At 54.5% G+C, this 24908-nt stretch overlaps 1 protein-coding gene across 4 annotated transcripts; it reads left to right on the top strand.

The window, feature by feature from the left end:
- Positions 1-13320: 13320 nt before the first annotated feature.
- Positions 13321-24099, top strand: GPRIN2 (G protein regulated inducer of neurite outgrowth 2). 4 transcript variants are annotated; one of them, XM_049894372.1, is made up of 2 exons: positions 13321-13375; positions 20856-24099. In XM_049894372.1, the coding sequence occupies exon 2, from the start codon at positions 20862-20864 to the stop codon at positions 22245-22247; it is 1386 nt and encodes a 461-aa protein (XP_049750329.1). In that variant the 5' UTR covers positions 13321-13375; positions 20856-20861; the 3' UTR covers positions 22248-24099. The 4 variants fall into 4 exon arrangements, with proteins under 4 accessions (XP_049750329.1, XP_049750331.1, XP_049750328.1 ...); XM_049894374.1 differs by lacking the exon at positions 13321-13375 and adding an exon at positions 18801-18966; XM_049894371.1 differs by lacking the exon at positions 13321-13375 and adding an exon at positions 18907-18966 and having other exon boundaries at positions 20492-24099.
- Positions 24100-24908: the final 809 nt, after the last annotated feature.

Raw genomic sequence — 24908 nt, 5'->3', positions numbered from 1 at the left:
CGGAGGAAGGGACAGGAGGAACTCACCTTTCTTGAAGCTACTTATGTTCTGGGCATGGTGATGCAGGCTTGATGTACACGATCACGGTGAGCCTTGCCTCACACCAGTTCTGCTGGGCCAGGACCACCCCCTCACAAGAGGAAACCGAATCAGAGCTCCCATGGCCCAGCCCGTAAGTGGTGGAGCCATACCTGGCACCTGGCCCATCTCATTCCTTCCTCCCCACTGACTACTGGTGTCTTAAGCATCAGGCCCAGTGGAGGGGCCCACACAAAGCCCCAAGAGACCTTCCTGTGGAGATGACCGTAAACTAAGATAAAGTCTTCCTTAGTTTCCTAGGGCTGCCATAACAAAGTATACCACAGGTGGGTGGCTTTAAAAGCAAGAATTTATTTTCTCACAGTTTTGGAGGCTAGAAGTCCAAATCAGGGCATTGGCTGTAGGGCAGGGTCCTTCCTTGTCAGTAGCCCTAGGAGTTCCTTGGCATCTGTCTTGCTCCCATGTGTGTCTGTATCTATTCTAGTCCTTTTAGAACTGAGAAATAGTTAGGTTTAGACTCACTCTACAAAGGTATGACCTAATTAACATAACAAAGAAACACCTATTTCCAAACAGGATCACATCCACATGTATAGGGACCAGGACTTCGGTACAGATTTTGGGGGGCACACAATTAAATCCATAACATTCCACCCTTTTGACCCCCAAAATTTATGTCCTTCCCATGTGCAAAAATCATCCACCCAATCATATTATCCTCAAAAGCCTTAACTCATTCCAGCATCCGCGCTAAGTCCAAAATTTCATCTTTTGGATCATGTAAATCAAGTATGAGTGAGACTCTGAGTGTGTTCCATCCTGGAGCAAAATTCTTCTTCATCTGTGGCACTGTGAAACCTAAAATAAAGGTTATCTGCTTCCAAAGTACAATGGTGGAACAGGCACGAGGTAGATGTTTCCATTCCAAATTGGAGAAATTGAAGGGAGAGAAGGGGTCATGGGTACCAAACAAGCCCAAAGCCCAGCAGGGCGAATCTCGTTAGATCTCAAGGCTTGAAAATAATCCTGTTTTCCAGGCACATCTGGGTAATGGCCTCACTCTCCAAACTCTGGCCATTGGCCTTGCTCTCCAGATTCTGGATGGAAGCCTCCCGACCTGGGTGTCAGCCCAGCTTTCCACCAACCCACTGGGTTGGTGACCCCATCCTCTTAGCTCTCAGCAGCCTAGTGCAGTGTGGCCAGTCTTCCATCTACTGTCCCAGGGGGACTCTGACACTGGGCTGATTGGAGCCAACTCCACATAACAGAATTGTCTCCAGGGTCTAGTTGGAGCCCCAGCCCTGCTTCCTGTTTTCAGATATTGCTTCTTACCAAGTGTGGTGCAATGGATCACTTTTATATGGCTTTTCTAGCCATGGTCTTGTAACTCCCACCAAATGATTGGGTGGGACTATACAAATAAGGTGCTTGTGGCCCACCAAAAAGATTGGACATCTTGCTAATAATGCAAATAAGGTGCATGGCACCCTTATGGGGATGAGAACATGCAAATAAGGTGTATGGAATCCTAACGAGGGGATTGGTCAGTTTTTCCATCCTGCTAGGCTTAAATTAAGCCATCCCAGAGGTGTAAAGGGGGGACCTTATTACCACCAAGAAGAAGAGCCGGGAGTCCCTGCACTAAGACTCTCCTTGACACAGGAGACAGAGAGAGAGATACAGCTCTAACACTGGAGATGGCATGAGATAGCAAGAAGCTGCCGCAGAGAAATGGCAGCAGCAGAACCAGGGGACTGGTGTGAGATGGCTCAGTGGGCTTTCTGGCCCACGGATCGAGGCAGCTACAGTGGGTGTGCTGACCCACAAAGTGAGAGAGCTGAGCACCTTCGGGCAGGAGGTTTACTGGCAGAGTGGGGTGCCTCTGGGCACATATTGGCAGAGCTTTGTAACATTTGTCTAAGCAGGGCAGAGGCTGGGCTGAGAAGCTGAAGGCCAGAGACAGGCCGGCCTGCAAGCACAGCCGAGAAACTGTCCCTGATCAAAGAGCTGCATCCTGAGTCATTCCGGATCCTGAATTGTAACCTGTTACATCCCTAACAAACTCCATAATCATAAATATTGTCTATGAGTTCTATGTGGCCATTGCAAAGAACTACTGAACCCAGCAGACAAGTAGAGAGCGTTGTGAGAGGGACAGCTGGTGTCAGAATTGGTAAAATGTTTGGAGAGAGGAAGCCTGTCTGACCTCTGCCTCATAGGAATCAACCTCGGGCTGTTTGATAGTGATTCTCCCCACTTGTGAAGTTAGAGGAGGCCAGGTGCCCCCCCACCCCACCCCACTCCACCCCATTTTTACAACAGGTCTCTGGGAGCTGGGAAATCTGCAAACAGCAGCAGACCTGGTTTCTCTTTTCCATGGCCAAAAGGAAGTCATATTTCCATTGGCAAAAGCCTTTCCCAGGAAGGCTGCAGGAAGTCTAGGAGTGCCTGTAGGTGATGAATAATTCAGCGCGGTGGCTGACTCACAATAAAGGCCACTTTCAATTAACCTTCAGAGTCAGCCCCGGCCTGAGGAAGTGTCGCTCCTCATCACTCGGGAACAGAGAGTCTGCCCGACTGGGATAAAGGCCAGGCCAAGAAACATGCGGAAGACTGTGCTTCTCATGTGTGTGTGTAAATGCCACCCTGGTCACCCCAGGGCCCTCTTTGTGAAGTGGGGAAGGTTTTCCCCCACCAGCATCACATCCTTTCTTTGGTTCCACTAGTGTGGCCACAGGATTCATTTTTTTGAGGAATGGGAGGGAGTATCTTTCCTTGTCAGGTCAGAAATTCCCCCCTTCCCTTGTCCCCCACTCCACAATGCTGGCTCCAAATGAGTCCCTGGATGGGGCCAGAGCCCTTGCTCCCTCCTGCTCTGATGCCCCAGCTTTCCCTCCTTCCTGCCCCACTGTCTAGCTAGCTTTTCCCTTCTACTGGCAATAGCACCCTGTTTTTCTTTTGGGGGAACTACTCTCCCCCCACCCTTGCTCCCAGTCCACATAGTACCTGTGAAGCTGGTTGCTTCCCCTTCCCAATGCCACCCCTCATCCCTGTTCTGGGGGTTTGCACATGGCCCAGCCTGGCCACTCGGGGTATTGCGTTCCCTGGCCACAACCATGGATTCAGGGATGGGCACGTGACCCCTGTCAGGCTAATCATGGTGGATCCTGAAACTTTTTTGGACCTGTTGGGGAAGGAGCACTCCCTGCCTTGCAGGAGTTGTGGAGCTAGAGGAGGGTGGTCTGGAGCTGTTGGAAGCCCCCGCTTGGAGCAGGAGCCAGCATAGGAGCTCAGAGCAGAAATGGAGAGGCAAAGAGACGGTGTGCTGTTGGAGTCCTTGGGCCCTGCGGTGCCAGCAGCCACTCTACCCGTGGACATTCCAGCTGATTTTTTTTTTTTTTCCTTCTTAAGCTAGTGTGAGGTGATATCTGCGACTTGAAACAAAAGCAGTCTTAATTAATTGTCAGCGAAGGCAGGAGACAGAGAGTGAGGCAAGCTCTTGAGACTATCGTTCCCATTTCTCAGAGGTGGAAAGTGAGGTCGCCAATCCAAGGTGATTAAGATGCCTAAGGCCACTAAACTAGGAAGGGGCTGAGCACAGTTTGGCATCCAGCTGTTCTGTCTTCAGGTCACTTGACCACCAGGGCTATCCCTCTGGGCAGAGCAGAAGTCAGGGACTGAAGCAAGGCTTGTCCCTATGAATCATCACCCCATCATTTAAGCCTGTGAGTCAGCCAAGCTTGACTGCCCTGAACTCTTCACTTAAAAGAGCCAATGCTCCTTTTGTGCTTAAGTCAGTTTCAGCTGGGTTGCTGCCTCTGAAAGCCAAGAGTGTTAAAAAAAAAAAAAGAAAAACAAAAACAAAACCTGTTGCCATCGAGTTGATTCCGACTCATAGCGACCCTATACAACACAGTAGAACTACCCATATGGTTTCCAAGGAGCGCCTGGTGGATTCAAACTGCTGACCGCTGTGCCACCAGGGTTTCCAAAACAGAGTTGGCTAGTATAATATTTCTGTGCAGCCATTAAAGACACGTCAGTAATGGTGACAGCTACATCCATAGCCCTGGCAGAGGAGAAGCCCCCAGGTGGCCACATCCTCGACCATGGGACCTTTGGACAGGAGAAGGCACCTGACCCAGGGGCTGAATCCATCAGCAGCCAGGATTTCTGAGTTTGCCTCTGGCGTTGAGGATGGACCTGTGTCTGTCAGAGTCCATTTTTCGAATCAGTAGTAGGGAAGCATGGCGGGAGTGAGGCAGCTGGCAGCAGGACAAGTCAGAAGATACCAGGAGTTCTGGAACTAGGAAGTGGGGATGGTGGCACAGCATTGTGAATGGACCTAATGCCACTGGACTGTACACTTTAAAATGGTTAAATTGGTAAACTTATGTTGTGTGTATTTTCTCTCTCTCATTCACACACACACACACACAAGAGATGCCATGAGGAGGAGTTGAGGCCTTGGCATTTCAGTTTCCAAGAAGTGGAAATTCTGTGTCAGTAGACGGTGCCAGCTGGTAGAAAGAGCTGGGTATAGGAAAGCCAGAGCTCTCGATATAGGGTCTACGAAGCTCCAGGAAGTGAGCAATGGAGCAATGGATCCCTGGAGCTGCCTCACTTGTTCCTCACTTGGACTTTCCAATTCTGGTTCAAATTCACATACATCCTTATAGCATACTAATGTTTTTTTGTTTTTTTCCCAAGAAAGCTTCAGATGGTCTCTGACTTACCTTCAAGACTGAGCTCAGGCAACCCTGTCCCATGATGCCTCCACAATGCCACCAGGCTTGGTGGAGGACTGTATCACTGAGGACCCTTTTTGTGAATGGGACAGAGACCTAACCCAAACCAGTTTAAACAAAAAGTCACTTAATCGAGAAGTGAGGGGATGGGACCAGCCCCAGCCTTAGCTGGATTCAGGTAATTGTACTCAGATTGAGACGATGAACTCGGGACCTGGCTTCTATCCATATCCTCACTTTGTCATCCTCTGAGTTGGCTCTGGTATTAGACTTTGATAAAAATGGTGGTGGCAGCTTCAGTCCCCACATCCCCTTCAGGAAAACAGTGAGCTGCTTTCTCAGGACTCCTGGAGGAATTCATGATTGCATACCATTGGCCTTCTGTGGGACACACACCTATGCTGAACAATCTGGGCAGCCAGGGCAATGTGATGCAGTGACTGGGTGAGATCGAGCCAAACACTCCTCCCCAACACCCACCCAAAGCACATGGGCAAGGAGTAGGGGAGAGGGTGAGTATTTTTTAGGATATAGGTTGAACTGCTAGAACAGAGACTTCAGATAAGATTGGCTTAAGCAACGTAGAAGCTTCTTTCTCACCTGTCTGTGGGTAAGCAGCCTGGGAACTCATGTTATTTTTTTATGTGTTGCTTCACTCCCCCAGGTGGTCTTTATCTTCATGGTTTGAGATGTTTCGCCACCACATCCACAGCTCAGCTGGTGGAAACAGAAAAGGGGGACGATGAGGACTTATCCCTCTGATTAAAGGCATAATTTCACTCCACGCTCACCCTGATCAGTCACTGGCCAAACATGACTGCAAGGGAGATGAGGAAATTTTATCTTTTTTCTTGGATTCCCATGCCCACAGATAAAAAGCAGGGGTTCTTTATATAGAAGAAGGCATTGATGGTTACTGGGGGACATGAGCTGTCTCAGCCCCAGTCTGCCTCTTTAGTCAGCCAAACATCTGGGTGTCCTTTCTTCTAACACAGAGCACATCCTTTCCCTAGGGGAGACAACCCCTAAGTTCTGCCAGTGCCTGCATCCAGCTCCAAGCCCAGAATCTCAGGGATAGACAGCCTACACTATTGGGTCTGGATGTGTTTTTTGATAGATCAGTATCCTATAAATCCCACCACCCATCTGTCTGTTTTCCATACTGTGGGGGCTTGCATGTTGCTATAATGCTGAAAGCTATACAAGCAGTATTTCAAATACCAGCTGGGCCACCCGTGGTGGGCAGGTTTCAGCAGAGCTTCCAGGCTAAGACTAGGAAGAAAGGCCTGGTGGATCTACTTCTAAAAATTAGCCAGTGAAAACCCTATGGATCATACCAAAACATTGTCTGAAATAGAGCTGGAGGATGAGCGCCTAAGTTGGAAGGCAAAATGCTACTGAGGACACAGCAACGGACTCAAACATACCAACAATCGTGAAGATGGTGCGGGACTGGACAATGTTTTGTTCTGTTGTACATATGGTCTCCATGAGTTCGAGTCAAATCGACCACAACTAACAACAATAACAGCAACAATCCTGTAAATTCCGGTTACCCACCTCATCACACTCAGTATCCTGCAGTCAGTAAGAAAAGAATGACCACAGTAGAAACTGCCACCCAGGAGAAGGAAAGATGGGAAACCGACTGCAGCCTCTGGTTGCCTGCAGTTATCAGCTGGATGAGTTGGAAGTGACTCAATGGCAGTGGGTCCGGTTTTGGGGTTTATGCTCCACTGTTCACCTCTCAGCTTGGATTGGAAGGCCATACCACCTGAGCTGGCTGCTGTTGCTGGGCTGAGAACCCTCAACTGCAAGTGCTTTAGAAATAGTAGGGCTCACAGTCCTGTCTCCTGCTAATATTGCTTCTTCAGAAATATCTTCCATACCTGCTACAGTTTGCGGTGGAGAAGCAGTTGGAATTTTCAACCCTGATGCACATCTTAGCACTGCTGTCTTCTCTCCATCTCTGCCTGAACACTGTGTCTGAAGTCTTCTTGCTCATGGAGGCCTTTTTTTTTAAAAAAAAAAAAAATAATTTTTATTGTCCTTTAAGTGGAAGTTTACAAATCAAGTCAGTCTCCCACACAAAAACCCATTTACACCTTGCTACACACTCCCAATTACTCTCCCCCTAATGAGACAGCACACTCCTTCCCTCCACTCTCTCTTTTCGTGTCCTTTTCGCCAGCTTCTAACCCCCTCCACCCTCTCATCTCCCCATGGAGGACTTTTTTGAGAGTGGCAAGAAACATTCCAAAAATCTCAGCCATCCCCTCTATAGCGACAGATGACCTTACAGCTGCTGCAGGAATCATTTGATCAGCTGCATGACAAGGGTTTCCAGCTTTCCAGCGTGCACTATGTATGCATTTCAAACATTAAGTTCTGTTACCTGCAGCACCTCTCGTTCAGGTAAAAACTGTGTTGACTAGTGTAATATTGGCTTCACTTCTGTAACAGAGACCCCATCCACACTGCGGCTTAAATAAGCTAGAGGGTTAAGTTCTCTTTCATGTAAAATCTGGTCATAAGTGGTTCAGAGATGATATGGCAGCTCCACAGTGCTGGGACACAGGCTTCTTCTATCTAGGTGCTCTGACGTCCTTAGGGTCTTGCCCTCATCTGAATGGTACAAACTGGCTTAACACCAAGACTTCCCAGGGGAGATGGGACAGGGTTGTGCATATCCCTTTTAAAGGGCTTGGCCAAGAAATGGTACCCATCACTTCTGCTGACATCTCATTGGACAGAACTTAGTCACATGGCACCTAGCTGCAAGGAAGACTGGGGAATGTAGTCTTTGTTCTGGGCAGCTGTGTGCTCCACTAAAGGAGTCTATTACTGTAGAAGAAAATAAGTGCTGGGGGACAACTAGCAGTCTCTAGCACCCAAATCAAATGAGGGTGTAGGCTCTAGGAGGCCAAAATAGCAACAGATGACTGAGTTTCTGTTTGGGGTGATAAAAAAGTTTTGGAAATAGATACTGGCGATGGTTCCCAATGTAGCGAATGTAATTTATGTCACTGAATTGTACACTTAAAAAATGATTAAAATGGCAAATTTTATGTTCTATGTATTTCACAACAATAGCATTTTTTAAAAAGGGAAGGAAAGCAACAGATACGTATTACAGTGTCTCTCCTCTGTGCTCTCCCAGACCCCTGGTTTGCTTCAGTCACTGTGATCTAATTGTTTCTGCGCTGGCCGTCACCATCCCTTGGTATCCTATCTCACATGCTCTGAGGTTAAGGTATTCCTATGTTCCCAGCTCGTAGCCAAGGACTGGGCACCTATGGTTGCTGTGAAGTCAGCTCCAACTCATGGTGACTCCATTTCTAACAAAGTGAACTGCTGCTTGGTCCTGCACCATCTTTGTGATTGTTGGCATCATTGGTTGGTATGATTGCCCATTGTTGCGGCCACTGTGTATTTTGAGAGCATTCCAATCTAGGGGCTCATCTTCCAGCACCACGTTGGACAATGTTTCTGTTGTGATTCGTAGGGTTTTCGTTGGCTAATTTTCAGAAGTAGATCACCAGGCCCTTCTTCCTAGTCTGTCTTAGTCTGGAAGCTCCACTGAAACCTGTCCACCCTGAGTGACCCTGCTGGTTTTTGAAATCCTGCTTGTATAGCTTCCAGCATTATAGCAACATGCAAGCCCCCACAGGATGGCAAACTGACAGATGAGTGGTGGGGGTACCTCTAAGGGATTCAGTAAAATGTGTGTGGAACCAAACTGAGATTGTAACAGGAAAACCTACCTTTCTTCATTCTTTTGTCCATTCATTCACTCAGCAAGCACTGATTATATGCCAGGTCCTGGGGAGTCAGTATTTGCTAAAAAGACACAGCTTTTTCCCTCAAGGATCTTACAGCTAGAGGGGTCTCTCACACTCTAGGGATATTTTTGTCTGAAAACCAGATACTGTTCAACCACAGTCTAAGCTCTCTCTTCCTCAGGCACTGATGACACACTCTCAGCATCTCCTTTTCTGAGATGCCCACAGGTGCTGCCTCCAGCAGGTCATCTGTGTTTGGGCCAGCCCATTGTCACTTTCCCCTCAGTCTGGTAAATGGCATCCTGCCCTTTCTTTGGGGACAACTGTCTTCCCTCTCTGTGATCCTGGTAGGACTGTCTGTCCCAGTGCACTGCCTCCATCCTTCCGGGAAGAGCACGTGACACAGGCTGATCAACTGAAGAGCTCTCTCCATCTGGCCACAGAATTGGTTCCGGGATTGTGAAGCAGGGCCAGTCAGAATCTTTTCTGAGATTTGATATGGGGCCTGAGAGTGAGACATCCATTCTTCTTTTAGGTCCAGATGTGAAGATACAGATTTGGGGCTGCCAGCAGCCTTCTTTTCTAAGAGGAGAGAGCCTATGTAAGAATTCCTCCAACTCGTATCATTTGAGCCCTTGGCTCAAGAAATACTCAAAGCTAGATTCAATAAATACTCTTATTTGCCTCAACTATAGAATTAGTTCTTTTTATCCAGAGTTCAAGTCTGGTATATGATTGGCTAATAAATGAGTCAGTTAAAGACAGTCGGAAAGCAACCTGATTCAGAATTTTTCTAAATTTGTTATGATTTCCCTTCTAGTCTTTTACAGTTGCTTTCTCCACATTTAGCTGACAGCAATTTTTGTGACTCACCTTCCAAACCATTGATCCTTGTTTTCACATTCACGTTCCATCAGTTTATGTGTAATTTAATGAAACTGCATAATTACAACAACATGCACTGTTGGAATAAAAAAGTTTGGGTACAAACTCAACCAATTCTTGGTAACCCAACAACTCAACTGATGAGAGCAGAAGGGCCCAGTGAACCACTGTATATCTTATGGTCACCAGCATCCAGAAGGCTGTAGACTTTTGTTACCATTTTCACTGACGGAATGGGGAATTCAGCTCTTTCTGCAAGTTGATTGAGTGTAAAAGAGTCAAGAGAGCTTCTTTTAAGATTTGAGTTGGTGTTCTCTCTCTTGCAACTGGAAGTCCTGACAAAACTTGTTTGTCTTTTTAAGGAAGATTCTTTCTAAGGGATATTGCTCACGGTGGCAACCCTGACTGGGCCCTCAATATTGCCTGGCAATCTGCTACAGCATTTCTTCGGACGATGGGCTCTTCCATTCCCTGCAATGACTATTTCAAACTTCCTCACTCTCCTCAACCTTCCAACCTTTGGATCCCCCCTTCTGTTTCAGCACATAACCTGGCCTTTAATTTCACAGAGAAAACAGAAACCATCAAACAAGAACACCCTTAAATTCTGGTACCCTACTTATGTCCTGCCCCTGTCATTTCTTCTTGCCCTCCTGTCTCACAGAGAAGCCACCCCTCTTCCTGTGTAACCTGTTCTGGATCTCAGCCCACCGGGGGCTTATGCCAGCACTGACTCCCATCCTTTCCTCTATCTTTATCCACTCCCTTTTTGTGGGTCTTTCTCCCCAGCTGGAAACCCTGGTCGAGTAGTGGTTAAGAGCTACGACTGCTAACCAAAAGGTCAGCAGTTTGAATCTACCAGGTGCTCCTTGGAAACCGTATGGGGCAGTTCTACTCTGTCCTATAGGGTCCCTATGAGTCAGAATTGACTCGACGGCAATGGGTTTAGTTTTTCTTCCCAGCTGCCAAATACAGTCAATTCGTCGCAATGTGTGGTGGGTTTTTGTCTGATTCTGGCCACCCAGCCTCTACTCCTCCTTCTGGGTAAAAACATCCCTCCTGCTGTGTGGGGTCTTGGTGGGCCAGTGAACCAATGAGCCTGTCTTCCCACCAAGAAAGACCAAAGTGCTCCTGGAGATGCTTTCTGCCAAGTTATTCGTCTCAACACCCAAGGACAGTGGCACACGGCCACAATGCTGCCAAATAAGCTTTTTTTTTTCTCCTGGGATCTGGAATCTTGAGCTGAGAGATACATGAAAGAAAAGTGGCTGGAGTCCTTCCTTCTGTGGTGGTGACAGGGTGAGACTGTGGAGTGGTGTTGGCTATGGAGGGGTCTGGAGTCCCCTGGCTCCTGTCTTGAAGGACCATGCCTAGTTCCCCAGCATTTGCTTCAATTCTGTCAGCTTCCTGCAGCCCTCCAACGAAGTCCCTTTTTGCTTAACTTACAGTTTTCTGTTGCTTGGCATCATATTAAAAAGCAAACAGGAAACAAAACTAAAAACAAAAATACTTGACCCCACATGCCTTTCCAAGTGACACTTTTCTCTCTTCCCTTTATGGCCAGGCTTAAAAGAGTTACCCATATATACACTGTCTCCAATTCTCCCCTTCAACTCACCACCGTTCCAACTCACTCCAATGGCTTTTGGTTTTACCTCACTGAGGCGGCTAGCTCTAAGACCTGTCTGTCACTGCAATGTCCCTGTTTCACTCTTTCTGGCTGCTCCCTCTCAGCCTTTTCCCACCTGATGTCTCCAGCATCCCAGTGTGCCATGACTGGACTCCTAAGCACACTTCTGTCAGGAGCCAGTCTCAGGAAATGGCACCTTGCCCATTTGGTCCTCAAGCTGGAGCCTCCTCTGCTGCCAAGGCGATCAACAGATCCTGTTGTGCTACCACCAAGCAGTCCCAGTTTGTATCTCCAGAACTGGCACAGAAGGGGCCCAGTAAATATTTGGTCGAATGACTGATAGCAGCAATGACTCTCTAGAGAGCACTTTCACAAGCATGCTTTTCACCACAGCCCTGTGAGCTAGGTATGACTATTGCCACGCTGCAGTTGAAGACACTGATGCTCAAAGAGATGAACAGTTTTGCCTGGGTGTGGGCTCGCAGGGCCAGTGATAAGTGAAGAAGTTGGGACTGGAATCCATGTTCCTTTGCCTGCCTTGTCCCAGGCCCTCCTTTGGCAGCTGCCATAACCAGGGGAACCTCCTTGCTAGGCCACAGATGGAAGAAGGGGACAGTCGAACAAGCGGCTAAGGCCAAGGCAATGCTCAGAGATCCTGGTGGCACAGTCCAGCCAGGCTGCATCTGCTGGGTGCCCAGTGTGGCCAACTTCTACTGACACCTAACTCCAAGCAGGCTTTCTTGAAACACAGACGTGTGTAAAGCTCTCGGCAGACTCTGGATGCCCAGGTTTGACCTCCGGATCTGTAAGAAATTCTCAGTGTAACTCAGGTAGCTCATCCTTTCTTGAGGTATGAATAAGATTTCTGAGATGTGGAGAATGGGCTGTCCCAGTTCCTGGGCAAGGGCAGGAGTGGGTGCTGGCCTTGAATCTCCCATCCGCTGTTGCCTTTGGGAAGAATCCTCCTGCCAGGGCATAGCCACCTGTCGGGGTGTGTGTGGTGGGGAGGCCAGGGTCTGGGATGTCCACCTAGACACTCCTGTCACCTCAGGGAATCTGCCTGGTCTGCCAGGCTCTAGGAGTGTTTTCTAAGACTGCACTGGAGAGTGGTTTCCTTGAGCCAACCCCACCCACCCTGCCAGGCAGTGAAGGAGCCCCCGGGTGGAAGCAGAGAAGTTAGGGTCAAGGCACCAGGCCCCAAGCTCGAATCTCAGGCCACAAGGGGAGGGAAGTGGGCAGCGGAGGGAAATGGGCAGTAGTGGTGCCTGTCCTCAGAAGCTACTGTCAAGGCTGCTGCCTGGGACCCGGCTCTCCGTGAAGCATGAGTCAGGCAAATGCTGTGTGTGGCGCAGTGGTATCGGTCACCTCCCTCGGTTCTTGAGACAATCCGCCGAGGGGCAGTTCAATGCCACAGATGGGCACAGTAAAGTTCGGAGGGGCTCCAGGTGCAGAGAACAGCCCAGGGGTGGGGTGGGTGGCTGGGTGCAGGGCCCGAGCCACACCCCTGCATGGTGCCGCACACCCTCCTCGGGGCCAGGCGCCAGGCCGGGGGCGCAGGAGTGAAGAAGGGTGCACGCGTACACCCGGGCTTTCCCTCTCGGCCTCGCCCCGAGGGCTGGCTGCCTTTCTGCGCAGGGCTGGGAGAGATCAGAGAGGTGAGGCTGGCCTCCAGGTCTCCCAAACTAGGAGTCGAACAGAGACGGCCTTGGCTTCAGGGCTACTGAACCGGAGGAGTGCGGAGCCCTTCGCAAGTTGCTGGGCGAGCAAGTTGAAGATCCCCGGAGCTAGGGGCAGCGGAAGACAGCCGACAACGGTAACCAGTTCTTGCATTCTGGGGCCTGTTCAGAGGCAGGTTCCTTTTACCGCGTGGGTGGGTGGCAGGAACCCCGTAAGGGCTGGGCGGGTCTGTGTGCCCGAGCCCGGCCAGCTGCTGTCAGGACTTCGGGAATGTTGAGGGACTGGAACGCCCAGCCCCCACGCCCGTTAGGGCGGGACCCGGCGTTCCCACCGTTGCCGGGCGGGGAGGGAGAGAGGGAGGGCGTTTCGGGGCTCAGGGAGCGGCAGGGGTGCGAGCCTGGGTGGGGTCGGCGCACCTCCGCACGTCCAAGAGCCCGATGGGGGTCCGTGGGAATTGGGCTGGGAGGATGAAGGCCAGGGTTGGGTCGTGGGACAGGGTGGGGACAGGAGTGTGGGCGGGGAAAGAGAGTGGGCGAATACAGGCCTTAAGGAGCGGGACCGGGGGGCTGCCAGGTCGGGGCTGAGGGCGCGGCTCTGCGGAAGGAGATTACGAGGTTGGGGTCATGGGGGGCAGGTGGGGCTCTGGGGATCGGGCCAGGAGTGCGGAGGGTCGTGAAGGCGGAGTCCAGAGGACCGGGGTCGGGGCTTGGGGTCAGGGAGGGTGCAGCTGAGAGGACGGGGCTGCAGGGTCCAGGACATAGAGACTGAGGGACCGTAGGGGCGGGGCTAGGAGCTAGTGGGGGGCGGGCGTGGTAGGGGAAGGGGTCGCGAGAGCAAGCCCAGAGGTGGGGCCAGAAAGGCAGAGGACATGGGGGCGGGCCCCGGAGGAAGGAGGGCCATGGGGGGGCGGGCCCCGGAGGAAGGAGGGTCATGGGGGGGGCCGGGCCCCGGAGGAAGGAGGGTCATGGGGGGGCGGGCCCCGGAGGAAGGAGGGTCATGGGGGGGCGGGCCCCGGAGGAAGGAGGGTCATGGGGGGGCGGGCCCCGGAGGAAGGAGGGTCATGGGGGGGCGGGCCCCGGAGGAAGGAGGGTCATGGGGGGGCGGGCCCCGGAGGAAGGAGGGTCATGGGGGGGCGGGCCCCGGAGGAAGGAGGGTCATGGGGGGGCGGGCCCTGGAGGAAGGAGGGTCATGGCGGGGGGGCCGGGCCGAAGAGCCCTGGGGGACCCGGGCCGGAGGGCGGAGTGGGGCCGACTGGCAGGGGCGTGGGCGGGCGGGGAAGCCTGGGGGCCGCGAGGGCAGTGCCCCAGGGGGAGGGTCGTGGGGCGGGGCTGGCCGGGGGCGTGGCCGGCGGCTGACGGGGCCGCGGAGCGCGGGGCGGGCCCAGGTGAGCCCCAGCGCGTGGCCGCCCCGCGTCGCCCCGCCGGCCGCCCGTCTGGGCCCCTCCCCAGCGTGGGCTCCGCGGGCCCGGCGGACGGCGGGAGGCGGCGTCCTCGGCCCAGGCGGGGTCGGCTCCAGCTCCATCTTGGGGCACCTGTGGCGGCCTCAGGAGCAGCGCTTCCGCCGGCCTGCGCGGCTCGGGGCGGCCAGAGGATGAGAGGCGGCTCGGGGCGCGTGTGTGAGTGGGGGGCAGCGCCGCCCCGGCCTGCGCCCCGGAACCCCACTCCTCACCTCTCCCAGCGCTCGGACCCGCACCCCGGCCCCCGCCTCGCGCCAACTGCCCCCCGTGGCCGCCTCTCCCTTCCTGTCTCTCATCCCATCGTCCTATTCCGTTCCATTTTCCTTCTCTACCCTTCTCCCATTTTTCAGCACTCTTCCTCTAACCCCGTCCTCTGCTGCTATCCCTTCTTTCGTCGCTTCCTCCCTCCCGTTCCTCCTCCATTGCCTCCACCCTCGTCCCCCAAACCTCGCTTGCCCCCCCATCCCTAGCTCTTGCCCATATAGCCCCATCTTCCTCCAGTCACTACCTTTGCTGCTAGGAGGGTCTTCAGCCAAATTTTGGGAGGCCAAGTTGAGGGCGGTTGCCCGTGAGTAAGCAGGTAGGGACATACTGGCCACCTGGGCTGCACCTAGGTTTGCCTCCCGGACCCCAGGCCCCTCCAGGGAAGTGTGAGGCAAACCACTTCCCAGGGGAGGAAGCTCAGGGGTTCTTGGGGGCCTGAGCCTTTGTCTAGTGAGCAGGGATGTGTCCTTGGGGACACATGCCCCTGGTTACCCAGAACCCTTTCCTGGCACAGCCTGTGGTCTGGGGCATGTTGCCCTTAAGGCTCCCTTCATCATCTCTGTGACTGGGCAGGTTTGTCTCCTCCAGCCACTCCTGCCTTTTCTCTCAGGAGTTTTCCTGGCTTGTTGGTCAGCTGTGGCCCTGAGCAGTCCTGTCAGGCCCCCTTTTCCAGATGGCATGTATCAGACCACCTGCTGGAAATTGCCGTGCCCCACTGTGCTATGAGGGATTTGTAGGGTGTGCATCCCTACCTGGGCCCTGAGGGATAAGGCCCATTTGACCAATTTCCTCTCCAGACCATGTCGGTTTGCTTTTCCTGTTTGAGTTTTGCTGGAAGCATCATAAATGCCTGCCACTCAGCAAGAGGGGACTTAAAAGGATGCCATGTGTGTCATCTGAGGTAGGGCCTGTTTGGGGTGGCCTTGGGAGTCTCCCTGGGCGTACCCCAAAGACATGGGCTTCTCTTGGGGCATCATGATAGAAACTGTATTCTCTGACCAAGTTAACACAGCAATCTTTTTGTTTGGGCCGGTCTGGAAGTTCCTGCAGACCTGGGAGCTGTTACTCAAAATGACCTTGGTTGGTTGCAGCATGTGAGTTGATTGCTCCTCTGGTTGCTGACAGGCGGGACCTGAGGGAGCAAGACAGCTCGGTGTTGGTCACAGGGCACCGATCACAGCTGCTGCAGCTTTGCTTGGCACAACTGGGGCAGGAGAGAAGGATGCAGTTAAGACGAAGGTGTCATCCAAAGACACCTAGGGTCTTGGATACCTCTGTGTTTCTGTCCTTTATCTTGGGCTAAGACGTCTTTCCAGGGTCTCTTTAGGGTGAAACCAGCATCTTTGCATGCTATAACAGCAAGTGGGCGTGCTGTTCTGGGCATTTAGAGTGCAGATGCCTGACTTACATGACTCTGTGTGTGCACGCGTGCACTCCTTGGTGTGTGCATGCATGTACCCTTCCAGATTAAAAATTTGGAATAGCTTCTGGAAAACTTAGTGTGATGATGGGGGCATTGGAGGCACGATGGTGACCAGGTCATAGGATGGGAGGGAGGTCAGGAGGGTTGAAAAGGAAGACTAGGCTAGCCTCTGGGGTATCTTGAGGGCCTGAAAGGGCCTCTTTGCCCCCAGTTCTAGTCCCTGTTATACCTTGAGCTCAAGTAATTTTTGATAGGAGGAAGAGATTTTATTAACAAGCACTGTTGCAGACACTTCATATGGCATCACTTTTAATCTTCACAACAACCTTGCAGGGTGGGGATTTGCAGATTGGGGAAACTGAAGCTCAAAGAGTCTAGATGACCAGCCCAGGGGCGCATAGCCAGGAAGGGGAAGAGCCAGGGTTGGAACCAGACCTTTCAGTCCATGACTCCAAGGCTTGCTTTCTTAGCATCCCATTGCTCCCGAAGTGCTGGTGACAGGGAGCTGTGGGGAGCCTCCCTCCCCCGGAGGAAACCCTGAATAACTTCCCCTCAGAGCCCTGCCTCCCTCAGGGCTGGGACGGCCTAGCGATGGTGGGGAGGAACTTGTTGGGCTTCTGAATCAGTCACTTTCAGCTGTGGGTTCTGAACTGCTCGAGGCCTCGGTTTTGTCATTTGCCACTGTGGAGGCGAGTGGGGAAAACCAACAGGTATATAGTTATTCCCCATTATCCCCTCGGATTCCCCTCTGTGATAGCTAGCTCTGGGCGTTGGGCAGCCGTCTGTGGAGGCAGGTAGTGTCACGATGCCTTCTCACGAGTTTTGTGGGGTCTAAGGGAACCCCCAGTTTAGCCCTTCCTACCTCTTCAGTAGGGCCAGGGTCTAGCCTGGCTCATTATGCCCTTGCTCCCTAGGAGGGTCTAGGGTGGGTAGGTAGGGCTCAGCCAGAGGCTGTTTAGGCTCTCCGCATGGCCTTCTTGGCATTCCTGGACCAGGGGCTGGGTGATGGTCTGCCTCCCAGGGCCTGCCAATGGCCACGGTCTTCCCAGCCAGTGCAGGCGCGTCTGCTGGCCTCCTGACCAAGCTTTTGTTCATCTTCTTTGCTGCTGCTAAGGAGCAGGGAGGGGTGGCAGGGGGCCCAGGGTTCGCTCCTACTCACTCACTGGTCCAGCTGGCATGCTGTGAGCACCACTGTAAGTGCCAGGCACTGTGCTGAGTGTTGGGACTCCAAGCAAGCCAGGCCAACAGAGAAGTAACAAGATGCTTGCAGTGCAGGGTGGCAGCTCAGGACAGGTCTGCACAGTGCTCAGAGTGTACATAGAGACCTGCAGCACTCCTGGGTTTAGTCCCTGGTTCAGCACTCTCCAGCTGTGTGCTCTTGGGCAGGCCACTAGACCTCTTTGAGTTTCGGCTTCCTGGTCTGTAAAATGGGGGTGAAGATATATCTCTTGGGGTAGCCCTTATAATTAAACGAGACACTGTGTGGAGGGAGGTGTATGATCAGGAACTGGGGGCTCTTAGTTTTGCTGTCATGCTGATGTTACTGGCTTTGCTGCCCTCCTCCAGTCACATTTTCATCTTTCTGTTCGTGGCCCAGAGCTCCTTGGGGCAGGGGTAGTCTGCTTGTCCCCTTGCTGACCCTCCTATGGAGCAGCCTGCCTTGGCTGGCTTTCCCAGATGGGGGTGGCTGGCTGAGGTGTTGGTTCTGGAGGCTGTTTCTGATTGCTCTGGCCCAGGGAGAGTCCTTGGGAACGTGAGCTGAGAAGTGCTCTGGGCCTTCATCTGTTCCAGGTGAGGTGATTTAGGAGGCCTTCAGACTTGACCACAGACAGGGCTGTTTGCCAAACCAGGCCCTCAGCAGGAACCTCAACTGTGCTGCCACGTGGCAAACATGGCTCATACTTGTGTGAGCTCACAGACGTGTGAGGAGTGGCCTGGGGTGCAGGGAGCCTAGGGGACGTGCCCAGACAGCGCAGGATTCCAGCCCAGGGCTATCTGCTTCCAAAGTCCAGGACCTGCAGCAGAGAGAAGACTGGGTGTGGCCCGGCCCTCTGGCTTGTCCAGCTGCCACGGCTGTCTTGAATCTTCGTCATGCTTGTGGATGATTTTGCCCAACCCTTTTCTTCTTGGCTGAGTGTCCTAGGCCACAGCCTTCCTCCCTAGTGCAGGCTGGGCTGGCGGGTGGGGGCTTCCTCTCAGGGCCCTAAGCCCCTCGGGCAGTGCTGTGGAGCCCCAGGGAGCCTGAGATGTCCTCAGGACCTTGCTGACTCCTGGGGACCAGGGTCTTCCTTGGTCAGCTGAACCTGGGGGCTCCAATCTGGAACAGCCTGCCATTCCAGGACCTTCCTGGGGCTCCCTGCACTCTGCTTGATGGATGCCAGGTCAGGCATCCATTTCCTCTGCTGATTCCTCCTCAGAGGTCCGGGGTTAGTGGAGTGCAGCAGTTCCTGGGTCAGGTACCTCCTAGGGAGGGGAGGACACTGCTCACTGAGGACCTGCGGTACATAGCCAGGCCTGAGCTATGCTTTGTCACACTGCGAGGGCTGGTGGTGTCACCTGAATTTCATAAGTGAGGAAACTTGGGCCCAGAGGCCTTCAGTGACTCATCTGAGCCCACAATGAGTTCAGGAGGGCCAAATGGGAGCCCACATCTGATCTGAGTGATGTCAAAACCCTCACACTTCCCCACCACACTGCCCATCTCCTCTACTCCATCCAGCCTTTAGTGCTCACCTTCTGGCCAGCACCCAGAAGCTGTCAGAGCCTGTGCCCTTCCCTCCGTCCTGGCCTCCCGGCCCAGTCTGAGCTGTGTCCAGAGCTTCTTGGTCCCATGCAGTAGACATTAGCCATGCGTGGCCTTTTAAACTTAAATTATTAAATTTAAATAAAAAACGCAACTTCTTAGTCCCTTGTTAGGTGCTGAGCCGGCATATGCGGCTGGTACCTGTGTCCTAGACAGGGCAGAGTGGAACCTTCTTGTCATTGCGGGAAGCTGTGTTGAACCGGATTCCAGCTGTGCCCTGAGCTCACTGTTGGCTCTACCAGCCACCAGCCATCACCAGGTTTGTAATTAATTCTACAGAAACCGAGTCCTGGGGAGTCCCTCCCACACACCCTTTCCAGGTGGCGTTGCTCACCTGGCAGGCCAGGGTGGTTAGGTTTCCTGGCAGTCCTGATCAGCCCAGCAGTGGGAGGGCAGGCCCAGAGTTGCCAAACTGCAGCAGCTGCCTGCTGTCCCTGCCCAAATGCCCCCAGCTGGTACTGCCTGACTGGAGAGTCCTTGAGCGATCTCCATAAGTCACAGCTTTGGCCCAGGCAGGCTGACCCAGATGCTCCGGCCCACCCACCGCTCTAGAGCCCTGCCTATATAGCACCGCTCACTGCTCCCCGGTGTGTGCTCTGGACACAGTTTCAGCTGCTCAAGCCATTCCCTCCACCTGAATTTAAGAGGCAGGTTGTCTGGGGGCCTTTCCTGATCCATCACCTCCTGAGGGGGTGACCCTTCCTCAGTACCTGCCTCCAGCCCCATTTGTGGGCTCGTTCTCGTGTTGGCTCATCCTATTGGCAGGGCTTAGAGCAGATGTCATCCGAGTGCCAGGTCAGTGCCGAGTGCTGGAGAGACGGGAACAGGCCACAGGCCTGTCTGAAAACTTCAGGCTGGTGGCAAGGCCAGCAGTGTGCAGTCAGAAGTGGAACTGGCCAGCTGAGAGGGTCAGGACAGGCTTCCCTGGAAGGAGATGCTGAGGCTGGAGGGGCCGGGGATGATGCTACGCTGAGGTTGGTTCAGTGGGCTGTTCACAGAGGGGTCTGTATGGCTGGAATAGGGGACAGGAGTGGCAGGGAGGGAGAGGGAGAGAGAGAACGCAGGCAGAGTTGGCAAGACGAGAAGAGTTTACGCTTCATGGAGGGCACGTCTGGTTGGAGGTACTGTGTGGGTCCTGGGTGGGTATCATATTTTCATGCTGGCTCACCATCCCTGGGGCACAGCCATGTCTAAAACACTAGTTCCATGTCCGTGCTCCAGAGCCCTGCACACAGCAGGTGCCCAGGAGACCATGTTGAGTGCACAAATAGTGCTGAGTGAGTCCCATGTGCGGCTGATGTGTGGGGCCTCTTCCCACCCTTGGTATGAAGGGGGAGTCAGGGAGCCCTTTCCCCCTTTATAGCTGCCAGGATGGAGTCCCTGAGATGTGACAGCCCAGGTGGCTGGGCCAGAGAGGGTGGGGGACCCCAGGCAGTTCTCGGCATGTGCTGTGTTCACTACCACTGACCCCACACACCCTCCCTGGCCATGCTTGGTCAAGGAGGCCCCAGTCAGGGTGATACGAAGACTGTGTCTGTGGAGGACCAGGGCTGGCATTTTATGGTAGAACTGTACCAAAACCAAACCCGTAGCCATTGAGTCAATTCTGACTCATAGTGACCCTATAGAACAGAGTAGAACTGCCCCATAGGGTTTCCAAGGAGTGGCTGGTGGATTCGAACTGCCGACCTTTTGGTTAGCAGCTGAAGCTCTCAACCATTGTGCCTCAGGGCTCCAGTGGATCTGTACTGGTTGTTAAAATGTTGTCTTCCCTCTGTTCCCAGGAGCTCTTGACCCGAAGCCCCCGCCCCCAGTGCTATGGGCCCATGTGCAGCAGTGAAGAGTCAGCAGCTGGCCTGGCAGGTGGTGTCTAGGGCCTGTACTAGGGCCAGGTCCTGGTGATGAGACATTTTTAGTGTCCTCCCTGTCCACGTGTAATACGTGATGACCTGGACTTGAGGTACCTAGTGTCCAGTCGCTGCCATGCTCATCATTCTTGCTGATGGTCCTGGTGAGTGTGTTAGTGCCAGGCAGGCTGGGACTGCAGTTGACACCCACCCCGTGTGCCTTGCACTGTGCTGAGCCACCACAGAGTCCAGCTGAGGTGCTGCCACCCACTGAGTTCTTCTTCCTCCCTCTCTCCTGCAGGGCAGCATGAGCACCAGCCACCCTGAGCCAGAGGTCCAGGCACCCCGGAGTCCCTGCCCACAGCCACTGTCCCAGAGCTCTTTCAGCCTTCTGGGCGAAGGCCATGGGCAGAGACCAGAGCTCCAGAAGAGCGCCAGCAGCACTGTGTGGCAGGCCCAGCTGGGTGAGACCAGCGCCATCCCGCAGGCCCCAGAGGAAGAGGGGCTCCAGGCTGAGAGCGCAGAGCAGGTGCGGGACTCCAGTCCCCAGCCACAGCCTGGAGCTGTGGGCCATTGGCAGAGCAGCACTGTGGGCAACGTCTCCGCCATGGGAGGTGGTGACCCATGTTGCCTGCGGTCTCCCAGCACCACTGCCGTGCAGAGGAGCCACTCGGACCTGGTCTGCAGCACCCAGACTCGGGGGCATGGCGGGGTTTGGAAGGCCAGCCTTAGCTGCTCAGCCCTTGGCGGCTCACTCATCCAGAGGACTCCGTTGCCACCTGGCAGTGCTTCTGGCCAGCCCCCTGCAGGCCTGGAAAGGGACCTGGATTCTGAGGATGGGGCAGCCTCCAGAACTGTGGGGACCTCGAACTCAGCCTGGACCCTGGGGGAGAGTCAGGTATGGGTGCCACCACTAGATCTGGGAGACACAGCTGCCCACAGCAGCATCTCTGAGGCTGGGCCCCCAGCCACTGGACAGCTGACCACTGCCTCCTGCCATGCTCTGCCTCCAGCAGCTCCCCTCTGTGGCACAAGGGAGGTGGGGACCAGTGGCCACTGCCATGCCCTGCGGGCCACGGGGATCCTGGCATTTCCCAAGCTGGTGGCATCAGTGAGTGAGTCTGGGCTGCAGGCTCAACATGAGGTGAAGTTCTACTACAGGCTCTCTGGGGGGGTACCTGGGTACTCCTGCTGTGCCCACCCTAGGGGTCCCAGCGGGTTAGCCGTGGAGCCTGGTACCAGGACCAAAGACGTGTGGACCATGACCTCAGCCGGTGACATGGCCCCCACTTTGGTGTCCTCTCCAACAGCCCAGGATGCTGGTGTGCAGGCAGCCCCCACGGCAGCCTGCAAGGCTGTGGCCACCAGCCCTTCTCTGGAAGCCTCTGTGGCCTTGCACATGTTCCCAGGGGTGACTCTGGGACCCACCCTGGAGGAGGCACCATCCCCAGTGCGGGAAGTGCAGTGGGATGCGGAGGGCATGACGTGGGAGGTGTATGGGGCCGCGGTGGACCCTGAGGTGCTGGGCACGGCCATCCAGAAGCACCTGGAGATGCAGTTCCAGCAGCTGCATCAGGCACCCACCAGTGAGGACAGCCTGTCTGCAGAGGGCCGCAGGGGGCCACTGCAAGCCGTCATGCAGTCCCTGCGGTGCCCCAGCTGCTGCAGCTGCTCCGGCGCGGCCCCTGAGTGAGGTGCTGCTGGCCTGGAGCTGGCCTGGCCCGAGGGCTCTGTGCGTGGGCTCCGTGCTCCCTGTGCCTGCTGGCCTGGGCCCGAGGGCTCTGCGCGTGGGCTCCGTGCTCCCTGTGCCTGCTGGCCTGGGCCCGAGGGCTCTGCGCGTGGGCTCCGTGCTCCCTGTGCCTGCTGGCCTGGCCCGAGGGCTCTGCGCGTGGGCTCCGTGCTCCCTGTGCCTGCTGGCCTGGCCCGAGGGCTCTGCGCGTGGGCTCCGTGCTCCCTGTGCCTGCTGGCCTGGCCCGAGGGCTCTGTGCGTGGGCTCCGTGCCCCCGTGCCTGCTGGCAGCTGCGAGTACATCACACTGGCACCACTGCCTACAGGCCGCAGACCACAAGCGGGGCTTCCCGCTGCATGCAGTGGGGCTGTGTTTAAGGGCTTGATTCCGAGAGTCCCCTCCACACATCCCGGGCTCTGGACTTTGGGACGGGGCTTCAGCCTGTGCATAAAGAGCCCCTGGTATTACTGTAAAAACACCCGACTTCTGTTGAGTTTGCCTACAGAATTCTGCCTGCCCTGTGTTCCCTGGGACTCCTGGTGACTATTTTAAAGAAGTGCTGGGATATGACGAGCCCTTGACATGGCCTGTGGGGCCACAAGTGGCAGGGGCTGCCCGGGTCTGTCCTTGTGATGTGCAAGGCCTCCTGTGTCACACACTGGGCTGGTCACCTTACTGTGCTGGGTCTTTACCTCCAAGTCCCATTTTACAGATGAAGCCACAGGCATTTAGTGAGGCTGTAATTGTGTGCCCTGGCTTGTGTGTGGTGGGGCTGAGATCAAAGCAGGCCTGGTTAGAACCGAACATCTCTGCAGCACACTGCCTGCTTGCTCTGCACAGTTCTGGACAAGGGGGCCTTGTTGAGCCTGTCTTCTGGGCTAGGTTCTGTGGGCTCAGAGGGGGACAGGACAGGCTGCCCAGGCCCCCACAGAGAAAACTCACCTGTAATGCTCAGGGCACCGGGCGCTCCAGAACGTACCCCCAGCCTGCATGGGGTGGTTCTGAATTGGGCCACCTTGAAGGCCATTGTGTCAGGCTGGCCTTAGGAAGAGGAGAACACGCTGCCAACTGCCCCCAAATACACACTGTTATCACCTTGTTCCTTTAGCTGTGAGGATGTAGTCCCAGTCTAATACGTTCTTAGAAGGAAGGAGGGCAAGAATGGCTGGAAAAAGAGGAGAAGCCTAGTAGGGGGCCCTGGCTGGGGACACTGCCTAGGGAAAAATGGGTCAGAGCTGTAGGCCGTGGGAGTCCGGGGGGGGCTGTGAGCCTCTTAGCCCAGTTCTGGCCCATGTGACTTGGGCCAGGCAGTGGAGCCAGGGGCTATGTTGGGTCATCGGGTCACAGCTGCTTGGTGCAGCCTGACTTCATTGACCAAGGATGACTAAAGGCCTGTGGAGGGTGGGAGTGGGCTTGTGTTGGGACTTCTGGGTCCTAGAGGGAACAGAACCACTGGGTCTAGCCTTGGGAGGGAGCCCAGAGGGTAGTGCCCCACCCAGGTCACCCCACACGGCTAGGTGGGCTGAGGGCCCACATACCACACTGCCCATGGCCTGGCCCTGTTCCTGGGGCCCCTTCTTCCACACAAAGGACCTAGCACCAAGGCAGAAATGACTTACACAGCTGTGGGTTAATTTTTAAAACAGGAGCCCCAGTCTCAAGGCCAAAGGAGGGAGGTGAGAAAGGCATGTTTCAAGTAAGAGCTTCCTGATGCCTCAGTGGAGCTTGTTCACCCAGGAGCATGCCTGTCTTGCTCCAAGGCTGGACCCAGCTAAATGCCACCCTGCTTAAAATGACACTGAGTTAGAACCTCTTCTGCCGGTGGGACTGGGGCAGGAGGGGGAGGGCACGGGGGCTTGGCCGGGGAGCACTTAACCTTGCCTCCTTTTTAAAATGTCAGCCAAGCAGGTTTTCATGAAGTTGTGGACCTGGTTACCGGTGCCAAGGTGCCTGGCATCCGTGCAGCCTAGGAGGGGGCCAGGAAGGAAGTGCACCCCTTGGGCGTCCTGTGTCTAGGTCTGGGGCTTAGGTGGGATGGTGCAGGGCAGGCACCTCACGCTCTGTGGGGTGACCTGTGGGTGCCACACCATCTTTGTGCCCGCTCCACACAGGGACTCCAGGAGCCCAAGGCTGGGAAGATGGGAGAGAGCAGGAAGGACCAGCTTTCACACTTGGCCTCAGCTGAGCAGGGTCTTGAGGGCCAGTGGGGCTGGACATGTGGGTGGTGTGGGGGAAGGGCATTCTAGGCAGAGGAAACAGCAGGGCCAGAGGCTTGGAAGTGCCTGTCCTGCCCAGGGTCTTAAGAGTTGCTGAAGTGGAGGCTGTGCTTGGGGGTATTCGTCAGGCAGGAAGGCTGAAAAGGGGTCCTCTTTTTGAAGATCCTGGTATAACTGAGGAAATGGTCTATCCAAGGGCAGTGGGAGCCATGGAAGGGGCAGTGGGAGCCATGGAAGGGGCAGTGGAGCCTGATTTCATTTTAGAAATATTTTTTTGGCTGCCAAGTGGAGAGGACTTCAGAGGCAGGAGCCCAGGGCCGGGAGGCAGGAAATCAGGGAGCCAAGGAGGGGCCTGCTTGGGGATGATGGGAGTGAACAGGTGGGGAGAGGGACTGTGTTACAGAGCTAA

This window comes from Elephas maximus, chromosome 8, assembly GCF_024166365.1.
Source record: "Elephas maximus indicus isolate mEleMax1 chromosome 8, mEleMax1 primary haplotype, whole genome shotgun sequence".
NCBI classification, from domain to species: domain Eukaryota; kingdom Metazoa; phylum Chordata; class Mammalia; order Proboscidea; family Elephantidae; genus Elephas; species Elephas maximus.
This window is presented reverse-complemented; position numbering and strand designations above follow the sequence as displayed.